This window comes from Bidens hawaiensis, unplaced genomic scaffold (genome assembly GCF_021521415.1).
Source record: "Bidens hawaiensis isolate Kalapana, Puna unplaced genomic scaffold, B.hawaiensis_p1.1 tig00033838_1, whole genome shotgun sequence".
Classification (NCBI taxonomy): Eukaryota; Viridiplantae; Streptophyta; class Magnoliopsida; order Asterales; family Asteraceae; genus Bidens; species Bidens hawaiensis.
In genome coordinates, this window is record NW_027495817.1 from 35979 (window position 1) to 49264 (window position 13286).

Sequence of the window (13286 nt, forward strand, 5' to 3'; positions counted from 1 at the left end):
CCCCTGAATCGACTTTGACAACTCATCCAAGACTACTGCAAAAAGAAACGGGCTCAACGCTGACCCCTGGTGAAGACCTACCTCTACAGGAAAGAAATCAGTATCCCCCACTGGCGCACGGACACTTGTTTCACTCCTGGTATACATATCCATAATTATCTCTATGTATTTCCTGGGCACTCTTCTACCCTCCAAGCACTCCCAGAGCACCTGTCGGTTGTCGATTGTCTGACAAAAGATATATAAAATTATAAATGACGTGCTGTTTGGTTTGACTCAATTCAATTTACAAGCTTGACTATCTATTTGATGTGTTGTACCCGTTTTAATAAGAAATCGTGCTAAATTATAACATTTATGTGTCGGAATTAGCATGTATTTGTGGATTCTCGTGTTTACAGGTACTCGTGCATTAAAGGAGCGGAAAATGAGGATAAAAGACGGAAAACCAGCTTCTACGGGGAATATCTAAACACATCGCCGGTGACGAGATGAGTTAGGGACAAATCTGGAAACTCGAAAAATTGAGGGACATTTTTGAAACTCTCTGTCAAGAGGCTATTTTGAAAATTTTCCCATATAGATTTAAAAGTGAATGTCGGTGCCATAGATGAATTTTTGAGTTATTTTATTGTTTTTATTTAATATTTAATATTTGGTTATGTTTCTTTTTTGGTTTAAATATGTTTATTTAGCGACCAAATTCGCGCTGACTCGTTGCACCGCCCATCTTTTACCAACGGCCAAGTTTTAGCGATTGATTAAATGTCGTTTTAAATACATTACTATTTTCAGTAACGTAAGATATACGAGTGTTGCTACTATTTTGGCCGTTTTCTAAATTATTGTTTAGGTTTGGTGTTGGTGGCATAACCAACTTAATCGATACCGACCAAATTCATGTCACTTCAATCATAAGTTGTACGTGCGTCAATTTTTAGGCGTTTACAAATTTACTTTTTTCTGTTTGATGTCAGTGTTGTAACGAACTTAATTGATACCGACTCGTCGCAGCAATGCAACGGCTTTTATTACCATAGTTGTTTGATGCCAATGGTGTAATGGCTCGATTTCAAACTTTCAAAAACATAACAGGAGAAATTTGCATCCCATATTTTTAAATATACTTATTATCGTGTTTCTATTTTTGGTTCGCTTACATTGTATGAAATACGGTAAACAAAGAAATTTTTAAATGTTACCACTAAGATAATATAACGAGTTACTTTTCAGTTAGTATTGGATTGCTGAAGGAAAATAGGTTAAAATTTAAGACTGTCAAATAATATTATTCAATTAGGATTAATCATGATCAATAAATCAAAATTGAGATTATTAAAATCTAATTACTTTTTCTTTAATTAAAACAACTTCAATTTTACCATCATAATTTCTAAGTAAATCAATTAAACAATATCATTCTCCATGAATTCCTTATTGATTCGACAACTTTCTTTAATACTGTAGCTAATAACAAGGATTTTCTTTTTTTAATGGCCAGCAAATCCTTTAAATAGGCTATTAGTTAAATTCATCACATTGGAATACACTCGTCTTTTTATCCAGAAAAAACACTCACCCAAGGACAACGCCCGTCAACACTCACCCGAAGCATGGCAGTGCATGAGACAAAACCCGTTTAGTTAAAGGATCCAACTAGTGAATGCCACCTACTCATTTAGTCTCCCATAATTACGTCTGGTGTGGCTGAAACTAAATGCTCAGGGCAGGAATTAAACCTGAGTCACATGGAACACTAGGTACTTTTCTTATCACTCCACCACCAAGGTTTAATTATATATTCGTGATAAAAACCCAATAGTTAATTTAAAACGTGTCAAAATTTGAAACAACTTTTGTTTTTAGTTATCATGTTATCTAACTATACTATTAAAACAAAACATATTGTTCACGTGGGACCATACTAGCTTGTTCACATAGGATGTCACACAATCTATTACTATTTACAATATTTTCACCTAATTCATTATTAATTAAATTCAATAATCACTTAATTGACTTTTATCATTCAATTATCTTAAGCAATATTTCTTTCTACAATTTTAAACTCTTTTTTACTAGAATTCAAAGTTGAAATATGTAATGACATTCTTAATTATAATAATTAACTAATGTTTTATTTAAAAACAATAAAACAAAAGGAATATTCAAATATATAACATTAAAATTATTGCAGAAATTACCGAAGTCAATATTTTACATTATAACAAGATTCCGATAGTGTATGATAATTATTAGATCAAAAATATAATATTCCACATTTTTAGATGCTTCCTTGTTTTATTTTCCGTATATATTATTCCTAATATTGCTAATTTGTTTTTTAAATCAAGTATTAAGCTTTTTTGTATTTCAAATAAAGTTTGTCACCAACTAAACTTTAAGTTTTGTTAAATAAAGGGGAATCGAATTCAAGCTAACGTTTTCAGCAGTGGATTTTTTTATTTCAAAGGTTCTTTTAATTTATAAGTTTTGCAAACGTTGTATGATGTTTTAAGTAATATAGATATATGGAGATGTAATTTTATAACAAATATATATATATATATATATATATATATATATATATTAACTTGGATGGTTTATAATAAACATGCACATCTAAATGGTATTTTCAATATTATTTTATGATTTAAAGTTATCAATATTAGATTTTTAGTATTAATGACAAATGATAAAATATGAATATTTATTTTGTAATACTTATAATTTAAAAAATTCATTACTTACAAATTGTTAGGTTTTTAACTTATAAAATTTATGTTTTTCAATGTTAACCTTATAATTATAAGTTTAAAAATTATTAATTTAAAGGTTACAAATTATAAGTTTAAATGCTAAATTTACCTACCAAATTTATTATTTTCCGCCTGTATGTTACTCAGGCCACTATTCTAATAGTGAAATAAATAAATTATTAATGATTATTAGTAATTTAGTATTACAATATTTCAGCAATGATCAACCTATTTTCAAGGTTGTATTATTTAGAAAAAAAATCATAGGCTCATAGCCCAAAAAAACTAATAATGTCAAAATAGATATTAATTCGAAACCAGAAACGTTAATGAATATTCATGGTAATTACATCCGTTACTTTTGTTAAAATAAGAAGCATTAAAGTGTAAAACCACAATAGTGATAGCTAAAATAGTAAGGTTTAATGAGAAAATTATAGTTGAGTAAAGTTAGGAAGATGTGATTTGAAACAAAATGTGTGACATTACTATATATATATATATATATATATATATATATATATATATATATATTTATAGAAGGTATCATATTGATATATAACGTATTGTTATCGTAATAATTTAGCATAATCACATGCGATTATTTTTCCCATCTAATCTATAAATACAACATTCATAGAGCACCCCTACACCATATTCTCCATCTGCATCATTACACCATTCCTAATGGACCTCGTTCGGATCCAATCCTTTGCCATTGTTCTCTTAACCTTCTCATGTTTCATACATGTCTCCAAAGCTCGGGGACAACACTTCCTCATTCCTCATAATCAAGCCCGAGCCCGAGTCGGAGTGCAACCCCTCACATGGAACAAGACCCTAGAAGCCTATGCTCGTCAATATGCGGTCCAACATCTTCACAACTGCGTCCTAAAACACTCGGGAGGACCTTATGGCGAAAACCTAGCTGCAGGTTACGGTGACCAGTTCACTGCTAACGCTGCGGTTAACTTGTGGGTCGATGAGAAACAACATTATGACATTGCATCAAATTCGTGTGTTGGTGGCGCGTGTCTTCATTATACACAAGTGGTTTGGAGAAATTCGGTTCATCTTGGTTGCGCTAGGGTCACTTGCTACGACGAGATTGGGACCGGGTGGGTTGCTATATGCAACTATCATCCACCAGGGAATTATGTTGGTGAACGACCGTATTGATCAACACATATATGGAGAGATGATTATATGTGAGAGCTAGTACGTGTTGGTTCATGCATAGAAACTTGGAGTTTAGAATTAATTTATGTGTTCAAGTCCTTTTGAAATATATATTCCATGTTCCAAAAATGTTCACATCCTAACGGTTATGTTTGCTAGTTTTTATATCATGTGATATTGGATATTAGCACTTTAATTAGTTCAACTCTTAATATTGTAAGTGAGGCAAAATAACATAGAAGACGAGAATGTAGCTTTGGTACCACAAAAAGTTTTGTTCGGCGTGCAGAAGCTCATCTCCTGCCCTATTTATATTTATTTATTTGGTTTTGTAATATTGAAAAAGCCTCGTATAAAGTACAAACATAACTTTTACTTCATCTAGATAAGGCTAAGGACTTTTAGAGAATGTCATTTTTGTATCTTATAGTTTAACGTATTGACTTAGACTCTTTTACATTTTAGATAGATTTTGCTTATATTTTTTCTTGCATTGGTATGTCTATTTGGATTCTATGATTTCATATGTGTTGGTATTTGATTGTGCCACTTCATCACTATAAATTTGTTATTGGTACTTGTGTGTTTATCCTAATGGATAGAGGTAAGGTCTGTCTACATCACACCCTCCCCAGATCCTACCAATAGCTTTAGTTATTTATAGAATTTACTGGATATATTTGTTGTTGTTGCTGTTGTAGATGTACTAGGGTAAGAAAATGACATAAAAAAGTAGTGATAAACAAAAAAAAATATGTTTCGCTATTTAAAATCACTATTAAAAATATGTTATTCCAAAAAGAAAAAAAATCTAGTAATTACATAAATATTTGTTTGTCGGCAATTAATAAAATCTTGTAAGATGGCATAGTGGTAAGAGGTTTAGGTTATACAGTGGAGACTCAAGTTCGAATCCTACTTGTGTCATATTTGAATGGATATTAGTAATGAAAGATGTCACAGCCCGAAAATCTTAATTAAACAGCGGAAGACTTTGACTAAGTCATTTCGGGTGATGACAGACGCCATTTCAGCCAATCACAATCAAATTTACATATAATACATAAGTGAGACTTTATTCAACCATCAGAGTTTTTACACATGTCATAATACACGATTTTATTCAAATACATGTCCAAACTTTGAAAAGTCAATAGTTTCCATACAAACACACACGTCATCTTTTCCCACGCCCTCCACGAAGCTTCCACTTTTTCATTTACCTGAAAGACACATTTAAAATATTTTGTCAACGCAAGGTTGGTGAGTTCTCAATTTTTAAAACCATGTATTTTGAAACAAAGCTTTTTTTTGTTTAATTATTTCCATAAATACCACTTTATCCATACGGCCCGAAGTTAACTTTCATTGAAGTAGCGAAAATCGGGTTAACGACTTACAGTCGTATCAATATATATAATCCTCCTCGAATGCTTACAAAGGTAATCCATAATTCAAACTTTATCCAACATTTTATTATTGTAACAAGTGTATTAGTCATAAGTTTGCAAGAAATATGACACATGCAAGGAATTTAAATCTATAACACGACACATACCAAACTCAAAATATTTGCCCCAAACATTTAACCAGAGCGACTGGTCGGCAGGCAGGGCATCACCCCGATAGATCTATCAATATTTCTACGTCCCAATACAAGGTTAACGGTTATAATGACCGGGTAGTTGTTTCCTTACCTTCGCGTTCATACTATATTTAGGCAGTTGTTTCCTTACCTAAGTATTTCACGTCAGTCTGATTTAACCCATTACATTTAATACAATTGTAAAATAAAATGCTTACGAAATGTGTCTTTCCCCCAAAACATTTATAAAGCATTTAATTATTAAAACGAGGGGATTTGTGAGAAACTTACCTTCGGTAGGTGCAGCGTCAGATATGTCCAAACACCTCGTGCCCTATTAATATAGTACACGCTTTTAATAATCTATACATTTTAAGTTGTTCATTCAACTTAAAATATTTCACACAAACATTTTAGTTTTCTTAAAACGTTTTTTTTATCTTTTTATTAGTTCAAGTTTGATTGACCCACTGGCGACTTTTAGTTTGTTTAAGTCCAAGTTACGTTTTCACACAAGCACGCAAGATCCTAACTTGCATATATTAATGTATGTATACTTATCTTAAATAATAACTAGTATCAATATATATATACAAATAATAAAGTAGCAACTAGCCAATGCTATTATTATAACAATAAATTATTATTATTTAAATTTATAAATTTTTATAAATTTATAAATTAGTTGCTGGAATATTTATTAGTGTATAGATTTGTAAAATAAATAAATAAATAAATTTTAACGTTGTTTTCACTGGTTTCGCGATTAACGGCGAACCGGTTAACTTTTTCATGTGAAACTTTATGTTTTATTTATTAAATTTTTTTTAAAACACTTTTTGTATGAAAATGTATAAGTTTTATAAGTTCTTGTATAAAAATATTTTATTTTTCGTTTAAGTTATTATTTTCACAAAATTAGCAAATTTAACATTTTCGTGTCTGTTCTCTCGACACGAACCGTCTAGGATCAAGTTTTACTAACTTACCCTTAATGTATGCATTAGTTTGAGTAACGTGTAACATTATATAGGTTTTAGGGGCTGTTCTAAAACAGTCCCGAACACCCATGCTGGCTCTCGTTAAAAGTCATCTTTTTCACCGTTTAATCAACCGACTCACAAGCTAAGCCAAACGAAACATGTTGAACACATTATGCATCAAATATAATCACCTTACACTTATAAGATACTAAATTTTTCAAACTTGATTGTATAACACAAAATGCAATATATATATATATATATATATATATATATATATATATATATTTAAAGCAAATATGCAAATAAGTACATCATGTATACTAACTTGTACATTTTTCATATGTTCTTGTATCTTTAACTTTACTTCAAACTATATAAAAATTTTACAATTTTAAGTGGATCTTAAAACACTAACAGAAACCTTGTCCCCAAATTTTAAGCATCAAATTAACATTCCTAATGCTAACTTATATCAATCGCCAAGAACATATGGATAATTTTTATGGCAATCATAAGTGGGTTTTCATTACCATAATAATACTAGAATTTTAAGCATGAATCAAAGTTTAATGTTGTTATGTATCTCAAAATTTACAAATCCCTCTTTCATAACTTTTTATTTATTTATTTATTTAAATTAGCTACAAGCTACTAATCACAACAATCATCAATTACTATATTTTAAATAAGTTATTATTGTCTAGCATACAAACCAACAAACAATCTCTCTCTCTCTCTCTCTCTCTCTCTCTCTCTCTCTCTCTTCTTTTTTTTTCCATCCTTATAGTTCTCTCTCTAAAAGTATGAAACTCATTTTTATCAAATACAATACATGATCAAAACCATGCTAGACATGAACCATCCAAGTAATGGAAGCAAATATTTATGCATGTTTATGTATATATAGGTGTCAGTCATATTTACACATACTTACACACCTACGGCCCACACATACACACCCATATTCAACACTCAAGTTCCATTTTCATGTGTTTTGCTTGTTTGTGTGAATCTTTTAAGCATGTAGAACAACTTTTATTATCAATTTTAAAACAAACTTTTATCATCTATATTACCTTAGAGTTTGGTGGGGTTGAAGATGATGATTTTTCACGTGTGTGTGCTTGTATTGGTGCTCCAATCCTCTTAGTTTAGCTTCTAGCTTACTCCTATACCTCCATACTTAGATCACTTGCTTAAGTTTCCTTGAGCTTGATGAATAAATGAATTAGATGGGGAAGTGGGTGGTGGTCGTGGATATGAAGTGAGAAGGAGGGAGAAGGTAGAGTGGTGAGCTGGTTGTGTAGCTATGAAAGATGGAAGCAAGGTGGGTGTTGTAGGGTAACTTGGCAGGTTCTAGTTCCCCCAACAAAACTCTAGGTAATGATTAAGAAATTGGTTTTGTGACAACTCATGGGGGTGGGGACGGTTGGGGTTGGGTGAGGTGGAAATGATCTTGTGATATTTTGGTTAATTAGTTTAAGTATAATACTCGCTATTCTACGTATTGCTAATTTTTGCTAATCATAACGAATTCCGATCCTAATAATTTCTATCAGACTTTATCCGATATTGAATTCCTGACAATATGGACTAAAGAAATTAAATTTTGGTGGTGGTTGGTTTCGGGTTCATACAGTGTCCGACACTGGCTCTTGAACCGCTAACTTTTTTAATATTTCGAACCAAACCTTCTAAAAATAAGTTTATAACTTATTACTCATGTTTTTATCATAATAATAATTTTTGAGTTATTCCAGATACTTTGGACATTTAACTTTTATTTTTAAGTCGTCGCTAGTGTTCGTTTCGCGTAGTGTCCACTACGCGACAAAATTTAACTTTTCGAACGTAAATAAATATATCAAACATATTTGGAGTTATTGGACTAAAATAATGTCACTTTATTTATTATATTATTTTATTTGCATAAGCACAGTTACATTAGTCATAGGATTAGGCTAATTTTTAGCCGGGTGTCACAAAATATTTGAGCTAGGTCTTGTGCAAAGGTTGTCAGTTTGAATCCTGAGCCCACCCGGGTTTTCGTCCTACTGTGTGTTACGTCAGAGAGTTCTGCTCTTGTGGTGGCACAACAGCTGTCAAGTGTTAGCCGGCGGTATGGTTCCCGGGGAAACGCCCAAGCCAAACTCTAAAGTCATCGTGGGCCCGGTTAAGACAACATAGTCTGGCCAAAATGGGGCATCGGAGCTCTCCAAATTTGAAGAGTACGTTAGCCTAAATATAAGAAAGTCGTCGTTTAAAAAAATGACAACTAGTTATTATTAAAATCTTGTAAGATATAAACCTTTAAACCCATAAATGAAGTTATTTGTATGCGAGAATATAACATCAGACGGCAAAGTACGATATAATCTTAATGTGACAAAAAAAATATATATATGACAAAAAGAAAAGAAAACAACGCATGATACCTTTTTAGGTGACCAATGATATATTTGTATTACTATGTTATTGATCTGTGGACGCCACATGTGGAAACATTAGAAATCCTTCAATAAACACATACCACTTCAAACGATAATATTGGCTATTCTTGAAAGTAAGTTCTTTGAACTTTTCTAGAATTGAAGGATAGACAAAGTCTATTAAATCAGATATTGCATATGATGAATTGTTAATTAGAAGATCGTCAGGAATTTGTAGATTCATTCGCTGTCCAACAGCCTATCCGCAAATTGTTTTATCTCTTCAACATGTAAGAATTGGCATCCAACTGTGAGCCTCATATTTTTTATAAATTTAAGTACTTTACACTTTGATCAGTTACAGAAAGAACTAATTGAAACATAATTTAAAATAAAAATGAACAAAATCTATACGATTTTACAAAAGTGACATAAATTTAGCATTTACAACTCCCTAAATACTTCCTTGTATACAAGGTTTATATTTTAATTCGTAGCATTTAGCTTTTGTCAAATATTGTAAAAGAAACAAATTAGTTTTTTAATAGCTAATAACTAAACACTTAGAAAATTCAACTGACTTATATAACCTATTTAACGATTTGAATGACAATAAGTTCTAATTTCAACTCTTCAAACCATTCTAACATGGCTATTGGATCAAATGTAATGGCAGATGCCAAATGTTCTTATCCTAACATAATTCAATAATAACACAAAACATCATATTAATCGACGTGAATAATTTGTCAATTGTTCATGTGTATGGTTATGTGAGTATGAACAAATACAATATTAAAATAGAAATCTGTTAAGAAATAGTAGTCTTAAAATGTCTCACAACCGTATTAAGTATTTGGAAGAGCACTTGTGCGAAAACTCATCTGCCATCCGGTTCAAGCGAATTCCACTAACTCAAGCCCATTTATATGATACAAGATGAAAAAAAAAGACATCCACATAAGAGTATCTGAGTTCCTAAGCATACTACATATAATCGTAACATTCAGTTAAGTTCAATTTCAGTTAGAATGAGAAACACACTCCTCAAATGCAAATATGATCGATGATGATTTGTAGTAATTTTATAAAAGCATATATACAACAAAATACACCATTCATCAAAAAGCGGGTCAAGATGGAGATTAGACTTATGATATAGAGACCACAAAAGAATATAAAGACATCCACATAAGAGTATCTGAGTTCCTAAGCATACTACATATAATCGTAACATTCAGTTAAGTTCAATTTCAGTTAGAATGAGAAACACACTCCTCAAATGCAAATATGATCGATGATGATTTGTAGTAATTTTATAAAAGCATATATACAACAAAATACACCATTCATCAAAAAGCGGGTCAAGATGGAGATTAGACTTATGATATAGAGACCACAAAAGAATATAAATACAAACATTGGAGCTGCAATATAGATATGAAAATATCACACCATTAATCAAAAAGTGGGTTACTTTAAGTACACAAAGAAAACTTCTATATGGTTTAGCTTGTTTCAACTTAAATTAGGCAACAGGGTTAAAATGGGCCAAACAATTCATTTTAAACCGAACCAATTTGACATTTAGTAAAATGGCCCGATTTGACCTGAACTCACTTATATCATAACCCATTTTAATAATAACCCTATTAATCGTAACTTAATTAATAGTATTTCTTAAATGACTGAGAACTCATTTTGGTCATAAACCATGCTGAGGTAAGTTGTATTTTTCTTCACCTAAAGAAATATGCCTTAACATTTATACATGGATATGCATTTAAACGCATTACCATTAGTATTTCAGTAAAAGACTAAGTTGTTAATCTCATACAATATAAATTACTTTACAATATATGAATTTTAATACTAAAGTAGCATGACTTGTACCTATGCAAGAAAGCATGGTTCGATTAGCATGACTTGTAATATGCAAGAAAATGTGCTTCGTCAACATTGTAACGTACAATCAGTAACCACCAATTGGTCCTAACACAAGTAACTCATTCGAAATCCATCTTATATTTCAAAATCAAATATCAAGCATTCCAACAAACATATATGCCAGTTATGATATTGAATATTGACCGGTATTTTGATTTTTTTAGTCAACTTTGACTAAAATGTCAAAATAGTTGAGTAAAGTTAGGAAGATGTGATTTGAAGTCAATAAATCAAAATAAAATGATAATAGTTTTCCTAGTGCTTCTTTTAGATACTATTAGCAAATATTATGTAATTAATTGTGTATCTCATATTTTGTTAAACTATTAGCATGGCGTGAGTGTTGCATTTATATGGTGTAGGGGTTATTCTCTGAGTGTTGTATTTATAGGTAGGATGGGAAAAATAATCGCATGTGATTATGCTAAATTATTACGATAATAATACGTTATATATCAATATGATAGATACCTTCTATAAGGATTTTTAAGGGGAAACTAAATATAGTAATGTCACACAATTTGTTTGAATATTAGCATCAGAACTATTATCATTTTATTTTGATTTATTGGCTTCAAATCACATCTTCCGAACTTTACTCAACTACAATTTTCTCATTAAACCTTTCTTATCTAATAGTATCAGAAAATTATGAGATACACAATTAATTACATAATATTTGCTAACTTTACTAATATTTGCTAACATTGGATAAGAAAGGTTTAAATCAAATATTATACACAATTAATTACATAATATTTTGTTAAAATTATGAGATACACAATTAATCTCATTAAACCTTTCTTATCTAATGTTTGAATATTAGCATCAGAAAATTATAATTTTCTCAAATCACATCTTCCTAACTTTACTCAACTCAACTAGTTTTCCTAGGGCTTCTTTTAGATACTATTAGCAAATATTATGTAATTAATTGTGTATCTCATATTTTGTTAAACTCCTTAATTAAAGGAGTGATTTTTGTAACTTTGTATTACGCAGTCCCTATCAATAATATATCTCGATCAACTCTTATTGAATAAACTTTGTACAGTTTCTTTCTTGATAATACTATTGAGTAAGTCAAGCTTGAAGTGTTTACATCAGTATGGACGGTCGATATCCCGTCCATAAAAACTTACTCAAGTAATAATTCCAAACACTATTAAAAAAACATATGAAAGTAAGCATATTTAATGTTTGGTCAAGAAGATTGGAATTGATTTCTCATTTTCATTTGGAAAAGAACAGAGGAACCGTGGGCGGCTCACTTAACGGCAATAGACATTAAATTTGTACTACCTATAAAATTTAATTATAACTTGGCATACTTTTACTATTCTATAGTTTTAATCCATCTTATAAAAGTAGGTCTATGAAACTGAGTATTTTATGGGTAAATCGTTACAAGGTATGACGCCGAGTCGATATTTTTTAACTTCGCCTAGTTATTAAGAATCGAAAAGATGGCCAACCTCGGCTAGAATCAGATCTAGTCGGTCAAGTTGGCCAGAATTTGACTCCAAAAAATAAAAAATAATTCGTATTTCTATAAATTAAAAAATGAATATCATTTTTTTTCAATTAATAATATATCAACTTTTAGAATAATTTATTATTTAAAAATGTATTTCTCTTATTTATATTCATATTCACCTATATTGTAATAAATATTATTAAACTTATAATATTTGACATATATATAATATCCAAAAATTAATTTTCATTATATTTACCATGTCTGAGTACTTTCCGGGTACTCCGAGTACATCTAACTCACCACTATAACGACTTTTATAACCTTATTTTTAATTATAAATTTTATATTATATATATATATATATGTATGTATGTATGTATTACTTAGTTATTTCAAAGGATTAGACCTCACGATATTGAACCCTCTTGAGAGGGTTCAGCTAGTGTTCGTCGTTAAAAAATAGTTATTCCACAATAACTTTATGTATAATAAATCTTATTATATGAATATATATTGAATACATAATATTTTTTTATAAATAATAGGCTCGTGCGAGGCAGCTTGACTTTGATAAGCTCGACTCGAGTTCATTTATTTACGAGCTTATTTTAAGACTCGAGCTCGTGCCTGAGCTCATTTGAGCTTTACTAGATTCGAGCCGGTTTGTAGTAGTTCACGAGCCGCATTGGCCCGTTTATAGCATGTGTTATGATTAGTGAATAGCGATACTAAAAATGGAAATCATGTCACATAGACGGCACCTAATCGGGAAAACTTTCAGTATCACTGAACCAATGTTATGGATATTGATAGTGAAATAGTGAATGATGTTTTTCCAATTATTAAACGCATGTTATTAATTACTTTTAAACAATTAATTACTATAAAAGATTTTAAAGAATCAGTTAAAACTGATTACGA

At 30.6% G+C, this 13286-nt stretch overlaps 1 protein-coding gene across 1 annotated transcript; it reads left to right on the forward strand.

Moving 5' to 3' along the window:
• Nucleotides 1-3446: 3446 nt before the first annotated feature.
• LOC143585404 (basic form of pathogenesis-related protein 1-like) lies at nt 3447-3938 on the forward strand. Its single transcript, XM_077067199.1, has one exon. The coding sequence runs from the start codon at nt 3447-3449 to the stop codon at nt 3936-3938; it is 492 nt and encodes a 163-aa protein (XP_076923314.1).
• Nucleotides 3939-13286: the final 9348 nt, after the last annotated feature.